Below are 22,662 nucleotides of genomic sequence, written 5' to 3'. Positions count from 1 at the left end.
GTTCTCAATACTTTATTATCATTATATGTTAAAAAGAAACCACCTTAATGCAATGCTTACCTTTTTAAGATATGAATGTTTTAATGTTTTGCTGTTCCAGTGGACTTTTCTTTTACTGTTTAGAGTATACCTACTGACATTTTTCCACAGTTATGTTCTTCGGTATCCTAACATTACTTTACATTACAATTAAATTGAATTCAGTAGAAATAACTCCTTTCAGTTTGGACCAACTGCAATAACACAAAGCCTATCTGTGGCAAGTTTTCATTGTTTTATCTAAAATCATAAATTCCCTCATCCCTTTGTTTGTTCTTTGCTTTAATAAATAGAGAGGATTAGATTCTAGTCCTGCTCTACTATTTGAAGTCATCGCATCTGAGTAAGGTGTCCAACTTTGTGGAAAAAAAGGATGTCATTGACTTAGGCAATATGTACTGACCAGCTGACAACCCTTCTCTTATATAGTGACTGAGTGATGATGTGTCTGTTTCTGTCGTTACTGGTATATAACCAATAGCTTTTAGTTCATGCCCACCATTAATGTTAACATAATTTTAAATGCAGTGTTCTTGCTCTTTCTTTTTTATATCTGTCTAGAAACAGTAACAGTTGAGCCGTTGCAAAATGTTCTAGATGGATTTTATTTCTATAAAAGTACTTTTGCAAGTATTTTTGCAAGTATTCTTACATATTATAGCAGTTAACATTTTAAATAGAAAATGGTCCTCGATAATGATTTTCTCCATTGGGAAAACACTGTAGAGAAGTTATTAACATCATACCATTGTTAGATTTGCAGCAAATGCTAGGCTGAAGAACAAATATATATTTTTAATAATCTCTGTAGTTTGTACGCTGATGGAATTGTCATTTTAATTTTTACTTTATTTTCTTTTAGATCAATGAATGTATTCCTTATTGTATACCTCTGTATTCTCATCAGTAAAGCACTAATAAATACTGTCCTGAAGCATGTCTGGGAGAGTAAAGAGTATCGTGATGAGCCATGGTATAATTGGAAAACAGAGCCAGAAAGGAAAAGGAATGTGGTATGGAAATAAAATACCAAAAAAAGTTTCACTAAACTCTACATTTATAAGAATACTACTGAAAAGTATATACAGCCTGCTTGTTTACTAGTCATGAATTGTTACTTTTTCCAGCAGTGGTGATGGTATATTTCTGGAAAGCCTATATCTGAATTTTTGCACATAAGTTGTATATGTGAATTTAACTGAAGACTGATTAAGAATTACAAGGTCTTTGTTTTAGTATAAAAACTCCCATGCAAATATGTTTTTGTTTTTTTGTTTGTTTGTTTTTGTTTGTTTGTTTTTGGAGATTCCTGCTATTGATGTGAGTTATATCAATAAGAAAAGAGCTCAACTCTTGCAAAGAAACATAGGACTGAAGGGAATCACCCAACTAGTGGCAATTATATAACAGACATTTGATCAAAAAAAACTACTGTAGAAATCTCTGTCAAAATACCTCTCAGTTTCATGTGGTCCTGTAACTGTTACGAGCACTAGAGACCAGCACAGTTCCCAGTGTCCAGTGTCCTTGTTCACGTAGTTGTTCACCATTCATATGTAGTCACTCTCATTAGTTGCTCTAGAACTTTGCAGCAATGTGTAACTGTATTCTCTACCTGTATGTTTGTAAAGAAAAATACAAAGTTAAAAAGGTATTTCTTTATGCCCAAATAGTTGTGATATAAATCAAGAAAGTTTGCATTCTGTGCTGAACTGTGAGATGTGAATGGCGTTGCTTACTGTTTGAAAACTATTAGAAAAAATAATTTGTAAATCTAAGTAGTCACCTTCCAGTTTTTGATGGTACATGACAAATTAGTATTTTTGTCTTGTTTCTTTGGCAGTTTCTTCAGGCATTTACAGATTTCCTTGCGTTCATGGTTCTTTTCAACTACATTATTCCTGTATCCATGTATGTCACTGTGGAAATGCAAAAATTTCTTGGTTCTTATTTCCTTACATGGGATGAGGAGATGTTTGATGAAGACACAGGTGAAGGACCACTGGTAAATACGTCTGATCTCAATGAAGAGTTGGGACAGGTAAATTTCATCAAATGATACATTTTTCAACTATTTCTACCATAAAATAAACTTTCGTGATGTATAGTATTTTTTTAATTTAAAAATTCATTGCAACTATATATTTTTGCAGATTTAAATTTTCTTTAGTGATGATTAATTTAAAAATCAAATTTGATATCTTCTGATTTTCAGAATCAAAAATTCTGATTTCTTGGCTAGGTCAGTTGAAGGCAAATTAACACTTAGAACTTCTGAAAACACCTGTGACCTCATGTGCTAAGTGTTGAAACATAGACAACATCTAAATTTGATTTTAATGAGTACTTCCCAGAATCACCTCACTTAAAGCAACTTTAGTCCCTTCCATCAGTTAGAAGTACTACATTACTCTTTACACTGGTGTTTCCATTGTTGAAATTCATTTTAGGATTTCATAACATATTTTATATATTGTAGCTAATCTAGAAAATTAGTTCTGTATTCATTTTTCCTACACAAATGCTCTCTTATTAGATCTTTGGCAAATAATATTATTATTGTATATTCAAGCGGGAGCAAATTTATATATCCTCTGAACCATTTGCAGATTCTGAGAACTTAGGCTGGATCATATCACCAAACTTAAGTTATCCAGAAAGTAGACATATAATCTAAGCTGTCTGGGAATTTTCCACATTCACTGAACAGGTGCACCAATACAAACACCCCTCTTAACCTGGCATAGGTGTCTGCAATATAGATACAAGAAGGCATCTATATTCTAGATACCTATATAGTTGTTGTAAGTAGCTACACTAGATAATTAGCTCTGTCTATCATGGTTAACTGTATTAGTAAAGGATAAACACTTCATGAAGGTAATGATTTCTCTCCGTTGACTCTAGAGGGAGATTATATAAGCATCTAAATTCCTTAAAGTAAAAGGAGTTGAAGAGACACCTTTTTTGTCTGGCTAGACTAACACCAAATATCCAGACACCAGTTTCATCCAGTCAAATAATTGACTGGCATTCTCCTTTTAAAGTATTTTAAAATATTTAAAATACCTAAGAGGATGTATTACTTTATTTTTGTACAGCTGAACTAGTTATTAAGCTTTTAGAGAACATTTATATTTATTTGGATAAAAGGTGGTGCAAGCATTTCATTATTATTGGCAGACACTGTCAACACTGTCTCCCATAAAATCTTCACAGACAAGTTCTTGATGTGCAGTCTGGATGAGCAGACAGCGATATGGATTGAAAATTGGCTGAACATCAATGGCTTAGAGGGTGGTGATCAGTGGCATGAAGTTTAGCTGGAGGCCAGTAACTAGTGCAGTGCTCCAGTGGTCAGTACTGGGTCCTGTCCTGCTTAACGTCTTCATTAATGATCTGGGTGATGGGGCACGGTGGGACCTACCCAGGGGAAAGCATCTTTGCAGAAAAGGCCCTGGGGATTCTGGGGGACACCAAGCTGAACGTGAGCCAGCAGTGTACCCTTGTGGCAAAGACAGCCAGTAGCCCCCTGGTCTACATTAGGAGAGTTGCCAGCAGGTGGAGGAAGGTGAATCCTTCCCCTTTCTACAGCTCCGGTGAGGTCACTTTTCAGTTTTGTTTTTGCTGTTGTTAGCCTTTAATGCTATGGCTCACTGTAAAAGATAAAATGAATCAAAAATTCAGTATTGAGACAGAAAGAATGCTTTCAAGACAGTAACAACGCACATCTATATGACTGTATGTGATAATTACTTGGTGTTCATTTACACTAGAGTAATTGTAGTGGGAAACTCTGACAGTAGCCTGAAGACTGTTCTGAAAGGAACTGGTGCAAATCCAGGCATGTACATTAAGTAATCATCCCTGCCAAATGACATTTTTATTAATTTTGTTTCTGTGAGTATCTGTTTTGCAGTAAGCAAGACATTAAAAACCAAAAAGGAGCTTGAGAGAAGAGTGAAAGTATGTTAAACATTATTTATAAATGCTGTCTGGTAGGAGAGCTTTATTAGTACTCTTGTATGATAAAATCTTTTAAAGCCCCCATTTCCATGGAAGATGACTTCCAAAATAAATTTTTGTCTTCCTTTTCTGAAATAGCTTGCATAAAGATCTTTAAAGGAAGGTGTAGCCCAGTAAAAATTTCATTCATGTTAAGATACCTTGAAAGATCTCTGTTCATATTCTTGCTGTTTTTAATTTGTGTTCATTTGCAGATTGAGTATGTCTTCACAGATAAAACAGGAACATTAACTGAGAACAACATGGAATTTGTAGAATGTTGCATTGAGGGGCATGTTTATATACCACATGTTATCTGCAATGGCCAAATTCTCCATGATTGTACAGGCATTGATATGATAGATTCTTCTCCAGGAGGAAGTGGAAAGGTATGGTGACTCTTTCTAGGTCCTTGTTTTTTACAGTGAAACATGAAAATTGAATTAAGCTGATGAAGGGAACTGTAGAAATACAGCATTCTTGAACTTCAGTAACCAAAGGATATACCTGCAGGGAATGTATGACAACATGAATGCTTTCCTTTCATAGTTCAGAGTAAGATTTAGGTGCTTAATAGGAAGTTTCCCAACTTACTGAAGCTGTAAAACTGAATTAAATAAAACCAAGAAACACAGAACTTTCTCCATTTTACATTGGCTTCAATAGGGAAATCAAGGCAGGAAACTCGTAAAGGGGAAAAATGAATGTTCAATGCAAACACTTGCCCAGTCATCACTGAGTGAATATACGGTAATTGAATGGTTTATAATCAAACTCATTTACTTTTAAAAGTGAATTAATATAGCCACATCTGAAATGTATTACACACAGCATGTACATGCTTTGGCTTTTTTGCAATGTAAAGCAAATTAAATTAAGTGAAGGTTAAGGAGAATTCACATGTCAGCAGATGAGCATTGTATAAATGGTCAGGATAACCACAGCCAATGGACTATATATTTTAAAATATGTCAATACAGTCTCAGATCATACTTAAGCCATAACCTTCACTGTGGCAAAATAAGGTATCTTAAAATTCAACAGCCTTACGGTTTTTACCCATCTGAACACGGTCCCAAAGTAGCTGTGTTTTTGTCTTCGAATTAAAATGGCACAGACACAGTTTGTATTGAACAGCATGGAAGATTAAGATTCAGAAACAAAGATACGGTTAGAACACAGCCATTTATCCATGAAATAGAAATCTCTTTCTGGTGTGACTCTCAAACCAGAAACAAGAAATGGCTAAGCTGCTATTGCCAAACTATCTGAAACGCTATGGAATTTGTTGGCTCCAGCTGCCAGAACGTCCAAACTCCTTTTATTTTATATAGATCTGAGAGGTGTTCAAGCTGCGCAAGAAATTGAAATCTCTAAACCCTATTAACACTTGTGCTGCAGATGCTGTGTCCCTCTGTCTGGATTCAGGACTCCTAGAATTGTACCTTGACTAGTATTTAATATAGGTTGTCAAAGTTCAAACAAATTTAAAAAAAAAAAAAAACTTTCACCACATGTATAAATTCAGAGGAGGCAAGAGATGCACATTGGGTTTTCTAGGGCCATCAGCAGCTTGACTTGCATGGCAGTGTTAGTAGTACTAGCAGCTATTAACTAGTTGTGTGACACCACAGGGACAGACTTGGCTCCCCTTAAAGGGCAGGGGACCTATGATACTGCCTGTATGTGATAATAAACAGTAATAATCACTGATATTGCTAGCCTCCAAAAGAAAAAAAGCTTTTATGGAATACTTGAAAGTGATAACAAATAGTGACAATAATTTCTTCTATTTATTAGGAGAGAGAGGAGCTATTTTTCCGAGCTCTTTGTCTTTGCCACACTGTTCAAGTAAAAGATGATGACAGTGTAGATGGATTGAAGAAAAACCATCTCTCAAGAAGATCTCGTATATATATATCATCATCACCTGATGAAGTTGCTTTAGTTGAGGGAATACAGAGGTATGTATGTAATTAAGCATAGTTACTTTTTAAATCTGGAGATCTAATCACTGAAGTTCAAAGTTGTTTTTAGCAAAAAAAATCCTAATAGCAAACACCAAATCATCTATAGCTGATGATTTTCTTAATATGCAGTCACGATTATGTTCATAAATCAAATAAAAACAGTTGTGTTTATTTTCTGAAGATAAACTCAGCTTTAAATCTGTCTGACATGCTAAACTGGATAATTATATTTTTGTTGTGTTCATTTTCTTGATATGTGTTTCATTTTACAGACTTGGTTACACCTATCTAAGCCTGAAGGACAATTACATGGAGATCTTAAATCGGGAAAATAACAGAGAAAAGTGAGTGCTTAAAATACAACAAAATGAGACTGAGGAAAGAAAGTTTTATTGATATGTTTAATAAATCATTCTTTCCCTATACATTAATTTTAAATTCAAAAAGTCACAAATTGTGCATTTTAGTATAAAAATAAATGATCTAATACTTATAATTTTAAGCATACACTGTAGTTTTATATTTTTAAGTCTGTTAGTTTGACAGTATGTGAAATAAGAAAAAATAAAATAACAAAAGTGTGACTTGGTGGTTCTTGACCTAATGTTATAGATCAATAGCTTTAGAAACTATGGATATTTTTCCTTTGTTATATGGTAAATAGTAATTTTTTAATAAAATGGTATGAGCCCAAAGTGGATCACAGTCTGTAGGCATAGACCAGATCAGATCTATTTTATAAGCAAAATATCTATAGAAGTGAATCTTGAAAAGATTAGGAATAACGATACTTAGGTTTGTGCTGTAAAAAGCAGGGTTCTCTTAGGCAAAAGAAGAGAGAGAGTAAGTCATTAATGTATATAAACTGATGAATGATATAAAAACAGCACAGCAGGAGTTTCTGTTCATTTTTCTTCCTAGAAAACAAAGGAACGTGGGATCAAGTCAAATCAGAAAAAAAATGCCAATTATAATAGTGGCAAGAATAAGTTTTTTTTTTTTTCATTTGATTAACTTGTCAGTTGACACTTGAGGAGGAGTCATGAAATTACATTGGCACATTTAGGAATAGTCAGAATTTGAAGAATATTAAATAAAGACTTCTGTATAAATATCTCTGTATTTCAAGTCCTATGGCTATGCCTAGGTATTATAGGCAAGGATTTAGTTACTCATTAGGCAGTATAGTGCTCTACAACAAGGTTTCTAGTCTTCTGCTAAAATAAATTATATTGATTGTTTTCAGGAACTAGATGTTGAAGAACATCACAGAACATCACACATTCAGATTCTGTTTCAAGTAATTAGCAGATGAGCCCCCACCTCTACATTTGCTATTTGTAATGTGCTATTTCATTCTGTAGTAGTTCCATGTTCCACAGTATTCAATATAACCTTTCATGTTGGGAGTCATACTTTATTCCATATGTTTAAAGCTTTAATGCCCAGCTTAGGTATCTGAAAAAAAAACCAGAGTTGTTTAAAAAATATATTCTATTTCTTTTTCAGGTTTGAATTATTAGAGGTTTTGAGTTTTGATTCTGTGAGACGGAGAATGAGTGTAATTGTTAAATCTTCAACAGGTAGGACTACCACATGCTCTTTCCTGTTAGGTGTTTTTATTTCACTTAGATTTATTTTAGGTTTATCAGGTCTGTGTGCCTTTCATTAAAAAAGGGGAATGGGTATCAGCATGTGTGCAAATGTTATAAAACTGTTGGAAGAAATCTATTTGAAAGGTTTCTTAATTTGGGTACAAATATATCTGACTGTTTTGAATTCCATGCTGTCTCTTCTAGGTGATATATTTCTGTTTTGTAAGGGAGCAGATTCTTCCATATTTCCTAGAGTTAAAGAAGGCAAAATTGACCAAATACGATCCAGAGTTGAACGCAACGCAGTGGTAAGATTCCAACGGGTATTAAACTTCTGCTGAGTTGTTCATATGATAACAAAGATTTTAAGTGTCCTGACCTCCTGATTGATACTGTAACAGATTTGTCTTCCCAGGCACAGAAATTATTCTATACCAGAGTGCACGCAGGCTGTATGCCTAGCAGTTTGTGTTACTCCCTGATCTGAATTTTTCCTCCATCTCATCTTCCAAGTAGCAGTTCTGGTGAGATGGGAATGCATTAGGTTAGGTATTCATTGATGTATGTTGTAGGTTTTACTACACAAAACAGTTGTCAGGTAATTAGAAGTGAAGGAGGCTAATGAAACTGAAAGAAGTGTTCATGCATCATATCGATCCAATGTCTGTCAAGAGAGAAATCCAGCTGTTTCTTCATCCTAGATGTAGGTATAGGGTATAGGACTTACTTCTACATACAGAAACTTCAGAGAGAAAATACAGTCAGACATTTGGCATCTGTCCTTATCAATAGCAAGAGTCCTGAAACTTTCTGAATTCTTGCTCTTCTTGCATTTGTACTAAGTAACTATACAAAGACCTACTGGAATAACGTTTATGAAGATAAAGCGCCAGTTAAATGGTGTTGTGAGAGGCAATATATTTGAGATAGAAAAACATTCTTTCTGTGTTATAGCAGCTTTTTTTTTCCCTTATGTGGTCTATGCACTCCTTTTCTTATTCATCACCAAATCCAAAAGTTTGATCCAGCCTGAAACACCCACAACTGAATTCTAGTTTTCACTTGATTGAAATGACACAGTTGGATTTTCACTTTGAACACTCACTGTGATGTGTCGTCTCTGTCCTTGTCCCTATATCTGCTGCAACACAGCATCAACAGACTGACTCTACAGAGCTACTATTTATATCATTATTATTTCTTCTGACTCATTCTGCCTAATTATAAAGATAGGGAAGGAAAGCTTTAGCGTGACCTTCTTTTCCCTGGTAATCCCATGCATATAGTTGTGCGGCTGATCTGTTTCTCTTCTGGAGGACTAAAGTTTGTCCCTCAGGTTGTAACTGCTTCCAGGGCAGCACAGAATCAAGCTGACCCCTATTTTCTAGTCTATATTATACTATACTCACTTTACTATAAAAATGAGCAGTGGGGCTCTTCATGTAAACAGTAAAATCATTCAATTTTTCAAGTATTACAGTGTAAACAGCAAGAAGTCTAAGAAAAGTTGTATGGGATGCATATTGTTTCTTTTGATTACATTCTTTAGGAAGGACTGCGAACACTGTGTGTTGCATATAAAAAGCTCACAGCCGAAGAATATAGCAATGCACAGAAGCTGCTTCAAACTGCAAAGTTGGCCCTCCAGGACCGGGAAAAGAAATTGGCAGAAGCGTATGAGAAGATAGAAAGAGATTTTATTTTACTTGGTGCTACAGCTGTTGAAGATCGGTTAGTACATTTCTTAGACTATGCTTAGGGATGTTTAGGATGCTCCAGTGTTTATAAACAAGGAAATGTCTGCTAGTGGAAGTAGTTAATGGCTCTCTTGTAACTGTTTTTCTGGATTAGAGAGAAGTCCATTTATTTGAATGAATTCCATATCTCTAGTTTACTTAAGTTACTCATGGTAATTTTATAAAACAGTAATTTAATAACAATACATACAAAAATCAGTATATTCAAGCAATGTACATGCATTATACCTTATTGAGCAAACTGTAGGGAAATGTTTTGGAAGAAATAACTATGAAATGGGTATTGAGGAAATAAAGGAAGGATCTATGTTATGTCTTAAATTTAAAAACTGTGTATTAAAACTGGGAGGTGACTTTAATAACTCTTCAGTACTTCATTATTTGATGTCATTAGCTGAAAGCACTAAAAATGTTTTAAGTGAAGTACTTATCTGGGGAATAAAGCATCTTGTCCTTTAGGCTATATAAGTGAAAGGTGAAACTTTGAGCACTTTGAAAGTGTCAAAATAAATCATTTATAATGTACTACTCCTCTAAGCATTTTTAGATTTACACCTTGGGGAAAATTCTTAGATCTAATCACTTTTATTGAATTTTTTTATTTGGTTATGAAAAGCTTTCAAAAAGAACCTCTGAATTTCTCATTTCCAAGCAAACTATTGTCTGTTGTCAATTGACTTCCACAGGCTACAAGAAAAAGCTGCTGACACTATTGAAGCGCTCCAGAAAGCTGGAATTAAAGTTTGGGTTCTGACAGGAGACAAAATGGAGACTGCTGCAGCTACTTGCTATGCTTGCAAACTCTTCCGGAGAAATACACAAATACTTGAGCTAACGACAAAGAAAATTGAGGAACAGAGTTTACACGATGTGCTTTTTGATCTAAGCAGAACTGTCCTAAGACACAGTGACAGCCTAACCAGGGATAGTTTGTCAGGGTAAGGAAGAAGTTGAATTTTCAAGCTAGGAATGGACTTGTGTGCATTTCATAAATAATTAAATGATTGACTGAATAACTTAAGACCACCAATATAATGTTTCTGTTATCACAGTGTGAATTATTATATGGCATTTATGTATAAGTTTGCTCCATATAGGTTTAAATTTTTACAGTTGTGGTTGTCTCTCCATCTCATTACTTGCACTGCTTGAACTATTAAAGAAAAGTCACAGCTGATTTTAATTATATATCTTTCCACTTCAACAATACCGATTCTTGGCAAAAGCAATAGTAAAGTAAAATACTGTTTCAAACTTATAAAAGGGAAGCAGACATGATTTATTTCTGTAATCAGAGTCAGTATATGACGCGACTTTCTTGATAAGACCAAGTCCTAAGGGAGCTATGCTGTGTCTCTCTACTGTGCTATTTCTAGGGAAGATTATCATGTATTTACAGACAGGTGACAGGCAACAGCATAGTACCACATCTTCTGGTGTGCATAAAAATAGTTCAAGTACCCTAAATAGAAAGGTAAATTATACAGAAAACACTGACTTACATGTTTTTTGAATGTCAGAAGAAGGATAGGAATCGTATGCAGAAATGATTTCCTTGAAACATAACAGGGAATAAGATAGAAAAATGGCATTAAAAAGCAAGACCACCGGTATAATATGAATGCCTCATACACGTAGTCAGTTAGGCTACTTACTTGAAGCTTAGTAGCTGACACACATTACGTAGTCCTTTAGGTAACCTCTTTTTATACCCTATAAAAAACTAGGAATTAGACTGAAAAAGATATTCATCATCTTAAGATGTTGTTGTTGGTCTTTCAGATGTAATGATGTGTATTCGCTTTGTGTTTCTTTCTAATGTGGAATCAGCTAGTATGTACATTTTATATACATTTACAATAAATTTATAGTAAAGGAACAACAAGGAATACAAAAAGTATTTGTGATACTTTAAGAGAGATATTGTAAAACTCTTAGCCTTATGGCTTGAAACTCAGGGCTGGAGCATCTGTCTTAGCTCTCCTTATACTTAAATCTCATTGGTCTAATCAATAACATTTGCATATTCAGTTAAATATATCTCTTAAACTTCATATTTAAAAAATAACTTACTAATTGTATCATCTGTTCCACTTTCAGCTTAAATTCCACAGTTCTTTCAGCTTATGTTTAAACATGTTTCTTACCTTCTTGTGCAATACCAATTTTCTAGACGTTAAGACTCATCAGAATTTCTTGTGTTTGGCTGCAGAGCTGGAAAATATGCAAAGATATTAATATCAAGATTTTGCCTGGATGTTCAAATTCAAGCTCAAAACTTTTCACTGTGATATGGCCAATGATCAGTACATTGCGTAGACTTCATAACGATAAATTTTTGGTAGATTTTATACTTTTTTATACTAATGTTTTAGTTATAATAATGGTATTTTGTTATACTAATGGTGTTTTGTTATACTAATGGTGTTGTCCTATCTGTGCCAATGGTAACAAATTGCTGAAAAGTATCTGTAAACTATTTTAAAATATAGTTTGCAGTACTTTACTTTATTTGTCAAAAATAGCTTCTATTAGGAAGGATGGAGATGCTTAAAACAGGTTAAAAAACATTAATAAATGCAGTGGTTTTCACTGGTCATGGTGAAACCATGTTTGTTGAAAACCCACGCACAGTAGTATTATCTTGGCACACTGAAACTAGGACACAAATAAACCTGACTTTATGTTTATACAGCAGTCGCTGCTGAGCTAGAGCCTGAGGCTACTGAGTAATTTAGGCAAATGGAAGGGAGCTGTGAAATAACTAGCTGGGATGCTACAGAAAACTGCTCTTGCAGCATGGCACTCAGCATAGAACATCTCCCCTTGTTGTTCAGCATATTTTATTGTGCTAAACTGTGCTTCATGCAACCATGGCTACACTTTTAGCAATGCCCACATTAGCTGTCTGAAAGCTTCCCCAGGTATACTTGTATGAGACTTAGTCGTTGTACTAAATGCGAAGTGTACCTACTGTAAATGCAGACAGTAGCCTTATCTCTCCAGGCCAACAAGTCTCTTTTTAAGTGTTGCCTTCAAAGCATGGTTTAAACATGGTTTAAAATCCTTAATTGTAGGCCCCTGAAAAACAATGCTATGTTCCTTATCAATAGATTTTGGAGTACCAAAGGATTTCTTTTTAACTTTTTTTTCCCTATATTATGGAATGTTCTATAACTCAGTTTACCTTACAGCATTTCTTGGAGCCCTTTCAGGCCACTGCAAGACCATTTCTTATACACTCATACTCACTGTTCAAGACAGTGAGTTATCAGATTGCTGTGTTCAAACTGTTGAAGCACTGAATGCATTCAACTTAAGCTAGAATTTTAAAACATCATACATAGAAATCCTATACAATGAATTTCCTTTTGAAGTGTATTAAGGATGCAATATTCTCTACTCACTATTTTTTTCATTAATTAATTTTTACAGGAGACCTATTGCCAACATTAAAATATGACTAAGAATTTTATAGTGACTCTTAGTTTATATTTTATCCCTGAACAGGCTTTCAACTGATATGCAAGATTATGGTTTAATTATTGATGGAGCGGCATTATCATTAATAATGAAACCAAGACAAGATGGGAGCTCAGCTAACTACAGAGAGCTCTTTCTTGAAATTTGCAGGAACTGCAGTGCGGTGTTATGCTGTCGAATGGCACCTCTACAGAAAGCACAGGTTTGTATTTCTTTTCTGAAGTAGCATATGTATGTAAATATTGGAAGTTAATATTCTGTATGACTTACAATATCTTAAAATGTTAACATTCACTTTTGTATCTTCTAAAATGGAAAAAGCAAAAAGAAACCAAACAAAATGAGTAGGGCTAATTTTTACTAGCAAGCAATTTAGATAATGGTATGCTAAAATGGCACCCAGCTGTGCACCTGAATTTGACTTATGTACATATTGTGCAAATTTTATGGTTGGTACGTGCTGATAAATGAACATATTTAATGAATGGAACTAATTGCTTCCTTTTTAATCTAACAAGCTTTGAATTGTCAACTATCTGTTGATATTACAAGAACCTGGATTATTGATTATTATGGAGTGATATTTAATCTTTAGTTTTAATATAAGTGGGAAGTCAAGTTAGAAGAATCCAGACAGAAAAACGTGTGCATTACGTAATTTTTAAGTACTTGGTGACTGTTGTATACTAGTTTATATCAAATAAAATTTATTTTTTTGTTAGTAGCAAAAATTTTTAATACAGAGAGTCTCCTATGATCTTAATCTGTAGTAGTTAGACTGGGCAATACTGTTTTTGTGTTTATCATTTTTAATTAATTGTACACTCATACAAAATAACCAAGCCATCATAGATGAATTTTTAACACTAGTTCTTTTCCAGATTGTAAAATTGATTAAGTTATCAAAGGAGCACCCTATCACATTAGCAATTGGTGATGGAGCAAATGATGTCAGTATGATTCTAGAAGCACATGTTGGTATAGGTAAGTGTGCTTTTTAGAGTATTAATTAAAACGAAATAACAAAAACACTTACTTTAAAGTAGGTGGTCTCAATCAGATTCTGCATTTTATAGACAACTTTTAGTGCATTTACTTCAGGAATTTTATGAGGTAGAGTTGTGATCTGCTACTAGATCAATGTCATTGCATTATTTTATAGTTTTTCTAATATTTGTGTCTTTTAAATAGCCCTTCCATTATTAAACAGCTTCATCCTTTTTTTTTTTTTAAGGAATCATTGGCAAAGAAGGTCGTCAAGCAGCAAGAAACAGTGACTATGCAATACCTAAATTTAAACATTTGAAAAAAATGTTGCTTGTTCATGGGCATTTCTATTATGTTAGGATATCTGAACTTGTGCAATACTTCTTTTATAAGGTAGGAGAATGCTTCTTATAATTATGTGAATCTCAAAAATTCACGTGATAATATCTAACTATATGTAGACAATGGTACCAAAAACCTGTAATTCCATTAAAGGATTTTGTTGACTTCCAGATGCAGAGTTGAAATGGGATTATTGTTGTTAACCAGATCATGAAGTGGAATATCTTTTATATAAGTGCATTCTGTAATCAATGCTATGGTTAAAAATGAAATTTGCCTTTTCTCTCTTAAAAACTCCAGCACTGACTTCATTAACTTCTGTTTTTTTTTTCTACAGTGGCCTTTTAAATCAAATTCCAAGTAGTATTTGAGAATTTAGCAGAATTTAATTTATGTTAGTTTCTAAATTCATCGAGTTAGTGTGGGTGGAGAAAGTTTATAATGTGCTTTCCCTTTTTTAAATAGTTTTATTACATCTAAATGTTGGGATCCAATCAAAGTTCTTTCAGTAAGCAATGGAAGATTATAGAAAGGAAGTTTCAGAGGATAATTCAAGCTCAGTGTTTGATTGAATCTGTAGTTAGGAGGGGATGAAGTTTGGGTCACAGCTAGAAACATCTTAAAAATTACTTTGCTGGGAACTCTGCTAAGCAGAATATAAACATCCTTGCTTATCACAAGTTGTGTCCTACTGTGGATTGCATCTTGTTTTGCCTTGCCTTAACTGAACTGTGTTCCTGCATAACAAATTCATTGCCTTTGAATTTTGAAACTCTAGTCCTGTAAGTTTTCTTTCAGAATATTTTAAGTATTTTTTACCAGTATTACTGAAAGATGGTGTTGATATTTAATGAATGCAACTCTTTCTACTCTTTCTGCAGTGTTTACTGTTACTAGTGTTATAAAACTGTAATATGCATAGCTATACTGTTACATAGCATATGCATTTGTGCTTAAATTTAACTTGATAACTGTGTCACTTTATCTTTCAGAATGTCTGCTTCATTTTTCCTCAGTTTTTATATCAGTTCTTCTGTGGGTTTTCACAACAGGTTAGTGTTTTTGTTGTTGTTTTTTTTTTTACCTCACTGCCAGATTTTCTCTGTCATTTTTTAAACAAATGGAGCCTTTGACACTGTGCCTATTCAGCCGATAAAATTTCTAGGTTAGTTTACACATTGTAAAAAGAAGAGTATCACTTATGATTCATACGATTTTTAGTGGCAGTTTAAGTTACAGAAATTAATTTGATGAATTATCCTAAAAGCAATGTTCTTTCAAAGTAAAAAAATAACAGAAACACAAAAACAGCAAGTCAAAGTGAAATATCTGTGGAACATGTAGGGTCCATTAGGTTTAAACTTATCAATCACAGACAGAGGCAATCCTGAAGGATAAGTATTTGAACTAGCAGTTCATTTTTTTAGAATTCAGAATGTAAAAGAAAGAACAGAGTCATCTTTTCTGGAGTGTACACTTATGAACTACTAATTTGGGACAAATAGCATCATTCAGTGAGTTGAAAAGAAAAAAATAAATGCATAAAAATAGGGAAAAAGGGAACTGTTGTTCACCAGAAAAGTACTATCTTTTAGGAGAGAAACCAGTATTTTCCCTTATAAATAAGTTTTTCTGAAGAAATTGACTCATTCATTTTAAATCAAGTGTAATGGAGTGGATTGTTTTAAAATTAAAACTAGCTGATTTAATTCTTTTCCATCTACAGCCTTTATATGATACTGCGTATCTAACACTGTACAATATCAGCTTCACTTCCCTTCCTATCCTCTTGTACAGTCTAATGGAACAACATGTCAGTGCAGACACACTCAAGAGAGAGCCTTCCTTATACAGGTAAAATTAATGCATTAGACCCCAAAGCTTGACTATTCAATTGTGGAATCTATCTCTGTTATAACCAAAGTCCTCAGGATTTTTGTACCACAAGGTACAATACAACATCAGATACACTGCAGCAGAAGGGTTGAAGACCACATGCACTGTATATAAACTAATGTAGGTGCATGTTTTTAACATGTATATACTTTAACATATATACTTAACATGTATATACTTTAACATAACTTTTAACATATATATACTGGAAGCCACACCATTCATAATGTTACTGAGAGCATAATAGAAATTACTATTCTACAAATCAAAATGTGGTTTATTTTAATACTGTTTATTTCCTTCAACCATGGGGAATAGAATAATAGATTTTTTTTAAAAAGAAATCATACTATATACATGTTTTATTGTGAAAGAAACGAAGACTGAGAGTTAAAGTGTTTTATAATTTTTTTTATTTTGTGGAATATTCTGTTCCAACATTGTCCTCTACATATTGCTTACTCACTACTGGGCATTAAAATTGTGACTGGTTTAGATTCTTAGCCACTTGAAATACAGTTCCTTGTGTGTAATAAACTGCATGTAACCATCTAAATTAGGAACAGTGTCCAATTTTTTTATTTTTGTAGCAGCAAAAACAGTACATTTTAGAGAGTGGTAACACTAGATAATCAAAGAGCAAACATTTCTGGAGAAGGTAAAAGCTGCCTAATCAGTAATCAGTGCATAGATACTGTTTAGCTATGAAATGGAAGAGGAACACAGGATACTACTGTCAAAACCAACCCCAACCTCCCCATTCTTTCCTATAATTTAAATGTTTTCAGTTAAGAAATGGTGAGTCAGAAGATTTTTCATTTTCTTTTTTGAAATTTTAACAGAGGCTATTTGGTCAAAAACACTGCCTTTTTGATATCTAACAGTTTATCGCCAAGCTGTTTTAGGCAATAGTGCAGTTGTTCTAAGCCACGTAAGGTTACAGTTAGCCACATACGGTTTTGCACCATATATTACTAATTTACTGGGATAGCATACAGTGAGAAATGATGTAATCTGATCATCAGACAGTTTTTAAACTACACGTGGTGAAAACATTGGTTCATAGTAAGTATTTCTAGCTACTATGCAAGATTTCTGTAATTCAGGGTTTTCATTTAATTGTGTGCTGATTTACTCTGTTGTGTTTTATGGTAAATAGCAAGTTGATATATATTCTTTCTGCGTGCCAGAACTAAACTTCTACTATTAAAATTTTTTCTGTAATAAGAACACATATGGCATTGAATAGTTCTATTTTTGACTAATCCGTGTATTTTTTTGTGGGAAAATATTTAAGAAATGCAATTTGACCTAAAGGTTCAACTCAGTTGCAAAATCCTTGTTTTCCATGTTCCACATAAAATTAGTATTTTGCTTTGTTGTAATGCTCTGTGTAAAAGTATCCCGTGGGAAACAAAGCAAAGTCTCCAGAGACCTCTAGTGTTTTTATTTACAGTCCACACTAGATTGTCATGTGCACAGCAGGTACTGTAAAAAGATACTTTATGAAAAATAAATAAATAAATAAATGTGTGCAGACCAGGAGAATTTACCATACAGTTGGAATAAGAAGTACTGCAGACAACAGTTAAAAGGATTCTGTATAAATTAAATTAAAAAAAAAAAAAAGAGAGATTCAGGAAGGATTTTGATGTGGAGTTGTCGTGGCAAAATCTGGCAGTTTCTCATGAGATTTCTTAATTGTATTTCCTTCAAAAACAATTTGACATTGTTTGTCTAAGGTTTTTTTTAACATGCTATTATGAATGCATATATCTTGTTTTACCCAGAGATGTTGCCAAGAATGCTTTGTTGCGCTGGCGTGCATTTATTTATTGGACATTCCTAGGAGTGTTTGATGCTGTGGTATTTTTCTTCGGTGCCTATTTCTTGTTTGACAACACAATTGTGACCAGCAATGGACAGGTTAGTGTTGGACTTAGTCAGTGTCAATCACAAGGTAATTTTTTAATGTCAAGTGTGTTCTGTCATCATGAATATTTCATGAGTTATGATGAGATAGATGGGTTATCTGTTTAGTAAAATGTGAATTATTTAATAGGAATATTGTATATCAGTAAACAGGCATAGAACTAGATACAACTTAGGAGAAATATGTATCATAAAGTCCAAGAATTCCTTCAGAATTTACATAGTAACCTTTCTGTCTGATGCTTAATGTTCATCTGATGAATATCTGATTAACATATCAAAAGACTCTTGGTAGAACAGTTATGAATTATCATAAAAAACTTAAATATGACAAGTTTTTTTTAATATTTTACTTATTACATATGGCAGCTGAAAATAATCTCTCTTTACTTGCTTTGCAATCACAATGCAAATTTTAAGAACCTTTTGCATTTTATTTATTTTACCCATTGATATGTTGGTCTATTTTATTTGTGTGCTTTTTTTTCCTTTTGCTACTTGCTTCTCTTCCTATACTCAGCTAATGACAGCCAACACTCACATGGTAAGACTACTGTGGATTTGTCATGATACCCATTTCTTTCACTGTTCTTTAATTAAACTGCTAATTAAAGAGCAGTTTAGTTATTTCCTATAACTATTTTACAATAGCACTTAAACCTATAAATAGAAATGCTCTTTATTGCTACTTTAAATGCTGTTAAAATACAAAGAACTTATATAGAGTACAACGTATACTAAGGTATATGAAGTATAATAAAGAACCAAGAACTTTCAAAAATAAAAGGCCTTTTGCTTCCTTGCACTTTGGTATTTTGTTCTATACTTTTCTGGAACCTACATTTTGTTGCTAACTCTGCTATAGAAATTTTACTGCGGTTTATGCTATAAAATATTTGAACAGTTTTAGAAAAAAAAAGCAAAGTGAGAGAGAAAATAAACTGCACAATTTTGTTATCTATGTATAAAATATACATTTGCTAGAAAAGCAATATTCAAATATCATAAAATGCCATCTTTGTGACATCTATCAGTGAAATGAACTTTTAGTGTGTGAGAGAACATTTGTTAAGGACGATAGCTTTTCTAAGGACTGAACGACTGTCTGTTAGACATAACTGTACCCTGCAGCACTTCTTTTTCTGATACCATTATGTTCTATTAGTTGTTCAAAACTCTACATCAGCTCGTATTTGTAGTCCTGGAAGTCGGTCTTCACATATCTGTACAAAATTTTGTAAGTGGTTTGTACTGCAAGTATTCTGTGTTCCATTTTGAAATTTTAGTCTATTTCTGTTGCATGTATTAAATCTAGTTCTTGTTGAAGCTCTAAATTGGCACTAATGCCTAATTCCAAATTTTGAATGTGTATGTCTAGAACCAGACACCCATGTTAATATTTGATGGTAAAATGTATTGCTTGATAAGACATTCTGACTCCTGAGTGTCAGAGTGGGTTAGAAAATTCGATACCTTTCAGCATGCATGCTTGTGTGTATGAAGTGTACAGATTTACAGTTGCAGTTTTAGATTGAAAAGCTTGAAAATTTTAGTGTCCAGGAATAGAGATAAATATGTGAGTTCATACATACATGAATGCTAGTGGGTGTCGATGGTTATTTCCAAGTGTTTAAGTTATGGTTGTGTCTGGAAAAAGGCAGTACAGGATTTGAGGATTTGAAAGGTTTACCACAACAATGCATTATTATGGAACAGGCAAAGGCAGAAAGCAGAAAAGGGAATAAAAGGGCTAAAGGAAACACTAATACCTTAAAGATAATTCAAGTTAGGTTCCAAATTGTTAAAATGGGTGCTGAAGCAAAAATTTGAAAATTGTCATTCCCTCCAGAAGTGAACTAATTGCCATTTTTGCAAACCTAGTAAAAAGTCAATGTCTTTTATTTGAATTGCTCCCTGTATCACACTAAAATTTGCATACCGTTCAGGTTGCTTCCAAACACAATCCCTCAGGATGTTTCTCAGTATTTAAAAATCTGTTTGAAAGTGTTTGCAGTCTGTAGAGTCATGTTGCTTGAATACTGAATAGTGTGTTTACAATCACTGAAATTTACTTCATAAATGCCTACCTGAATCATTTCCTGGTAAACAAAACTAAGATGCCAAAGATTTCTCTCTTATCAGTTGTTACTAATTTGTGACAATGCTTTTTGTATGAAGTTCCACTTTGGATATGACATCATTGTTGGTGTTGTAAAACCATGTAGTCAGAGGCCAACTACATAAGGAAGGTAAGAAGAAACAAAGGCACCACAGAAGTGATTGCAGACTGTAAATGTCATCACAGTTTACTCATAGAGTAATATGTCCTGTGTGACTTTTTCATTTCAACATTTGATACAGATGGTTTTAAATATAATTGTTAGGATGGGTTCAGAGATAGACAGGAAAAACTAAGTCAAAAGGATTAACAGAAGGGGAAAAAAACAACAGGAGGGAAGAGAGGTGAGAAGAATGATGAATGGGAACGTGGAAGATAAAACAAATACAGTCGCAGAAGGAGGGGGAAAGTCTTGGGAAGGCTGGGAGCAGAGCACATAAAAATATTTGTTAATAAACTACATGTTAACAAACAAACATAAAAGAATGATTCACAGCCTGAAGATGTGAACAGTATCTTGAGAGATTCATTGCCGCAAATTCCATCGGGTTTTTTAACTCTCTTCATCTCATATTGCTCTGCTTATATTTTCTCTATGCCAAATTAGCAGACTCTTGGTGTCTGACGGCAGTCCCTGTGCTATGACCTCATTTTCTGAGCCAAAAACATGGGTAGGTGAAGTGTTAGGTTGCAGCCTAATGCCTCCTATCTGGCCTGATAGAACAAGGGAGGTTTTTTCAATTTTTTTTCTAATCTTGCAGCTTTTACTGAAAATACAGACATATCTGTTCAATGTGCAGAAACTTAGATGCTAGGCTCTTCAAGAGATGCCAGATCCAGCACGAGAGTATTGTAAAGTCTAACTGCCAGAAGAAATTGAGTAAATGTTGGCATAATTTCAAGTTCCTGAAACAGATTCCTTCCTGGTATTAACCACTGATTTTTGTAGGGCACATAAAATAATGTAGCATGGACATGGCCCTACTAAAAGATTGTATTATATATCTAAGTAAAACTCTGATCAAAATACTGAAGGTTTTCTGCACTTCATCATGTGCTCTGTACACTTGGTCTCATACTCAGTAATTTTAAAGTAATGAAATGATTACTCAGAATAATGAATATTTCAGTCAGTTGTTTGTTTTTTTTAAATAATTTTCTGTTCCTGCTTGATCAGATTAACTCAGGCAGGTTACCTACAGGTTTCTGTCCTGTGGATGGCTTTGATCTCCATTCAAAGTTTTTCCCAAGGCAGGACATTTGTATGATTGCTTGCCCATGTGGATCCCTTGTCATCTAACACTGAGTGAGCTTGTGTATGTAGGTGGGAAGGGATCCCAGAGGCGATGCCATTCAGCTCCCTACTTTGTGCAGGGTTAATTAAAATCAAGTTCTTAAAGGTCTTGTCCAGTCCTTTTAAATTTTGAATATCCCTGAGGATGGAGATTCTATAACCTTCCTGGGCAACCTGTTCCAATGTTTTTCCACCTTCGTGGTGAAAACATTTCTCCTAATACCTAAGCAGAATTTTTCTTGTTGCTGAAGAGATCTGCTATGTCTCCTCCTGGTACTTTGCATCTCTGAGAAGAGTCTTGTTATGTCTCGTCTGTATCCAACCATCAGACAGTTGAAGATAGCAACAAGATTCCTTAAGGGGTTGAGAAAGCCTGTTTCCCTCGTCCTCATTCATCATGTGCTCCAGCTTTTTTATCATCTTGGTTGCTCTCCACTGGACTTGCTGCAGTATGTCAGAGTCTTTCTTATCTTCAGTTCAAAATGAATGCAGTTCTTCAGATGTGGTCTGATGAGTCCTGAATAGACAGGAAGAATCACTTCCCTTTACCTGCTGGCAGCTGCCTTGCCAGTAGTTTATACAGGTCAGCCTCTACCGCTGTAGGGGCACACTTGACTCTTGTTCAACTTGCTCACCCCCACTAAGAATCCTTGGTCCTTTTCTGTAAAGTTGCCTTCTAGCCAGTTGATCTCAGCCTGCAGTGGTTCATGGGATTAATCTGTTCCAGGTGCAGGGTCTTGCTTTTGCATTTGCTGAACTGTTTGAGATTAGTCAGCCCATTTCACCAAATAATAGAGGTTTGTCTGAATAGCATCCCTGCTTTCAGGTGAATCAGCTGCTTCTCCTCCATTTGGTGGGCTTTTTCCAGTTCTCTGGTCCCTCCCACGATCACCAGGATTTCTCATGGCAGTCTTGCAGTCACATGGACCAGCTTTTTCAGCACACTTCAGCAAATCCCATACAACGCTGTGAAATATGAAGTGTGTATACATACACAAGGGCAAGAAACCAGAACAATTTGTACTGTACAGATCATACAAGAATTCAGTGTTGTGTTAAGTGTCAGTTCCTGGTACAAAGCGATACATAGATTAAAGAGGTTTATTCTGGACAACTCATGAAGTAGTGGAAGATGAAACCTATTATAACTGTCTTGAACCATTTTTTATAGATGTTTGGAAACTGGACCTTTGGAACACTGGTGTTTACTGTGCTTGTATTCACAGTTACATTAAAGGTAAGG

General features: G+C 34.2%; 1 protein-coding gene across 4 annotated transcripts in view; it reads left to right on the top strand.

Moving 5' to 3' along the window:
- The window catches only part of ATP11A (ATPase phospholipid transporting 11A), a 127,579-nt gene that overhangs the window by 91,885 nt on the left and 13,032 nt on the right, over positions 1–22,662 (top strand). For all 4 annotated transcript variants that reach the window (XM_083835064.1, XM_083835063.1, XM_083835062.1 and 1 more), the window contains exons 11-26: positions 902–1,052; positions 1,883–2,080; positions 4,260–4,433; positions 5,845–6,008; positions 6,287–6,358; positions 7,524–7,597; positions 7,814–7,917; positions 9,159–9,340; positions 10,053–10,304; positions 12,877–13,051; positions 13,731–13,833; positions 14,084–14,229; positions 15,171–15,230; positions 15,905–16,032; positions 17,865–18,000; positions 22,591–22,656. In XM_083835064.1, the coding sequence (XP_083691190.1) occupies positions 902–1,052; positions 1,883–2,080; positions 4,260–4,433; positions 5,845–6,008; positions 6,287–6,358; positions 7,524–7,597; positions 7,814–7,917; positions 9,159–9,340; positions 10,053–10,304; positions 12,877–13,051; positions 13,731–13,833; positions 14,084–14,229; positions 15,171–15,230; positions 15,905–16,032; positions 17,865–18,000; positions 22,591–22,656 (2,185 nt within the window). The remainder of the gene's footprint in view (positions 1–901; positions 1,053–1,882; positions 2,081–4,259; positions 4,434–5,844; positions 6,009–6,286; positions 6,359–7,523; positions 7,598–7,813; positions 7,918–9,158; positions 9,341–10,052; positions 10,305–12,876; positions 13,052–13,730; positions 13,834–14,083; positions 14,230–15,170; positions 15,231–15,904; positions 16,033–17,864; positions 18,001–22,590; positions 22,657–22,662) is intronic.

The sequence above is a fragment of the Anser anser genome (assembly GCF_964211835.1).
Source record: "Anser anser genome assembly, chromosome: 1".
Classification (NCBI taxonomy): domain Eukaryota; kingdom Metazoa; phylum Chordata; class Aves; order Anseriformes; family Anatidae; genus Anser; species Anser anser.
Note: the sequence above shows the minus strand (reverse complement) of the source record. Positions and strands in the feature narration are given on the sequence as shown.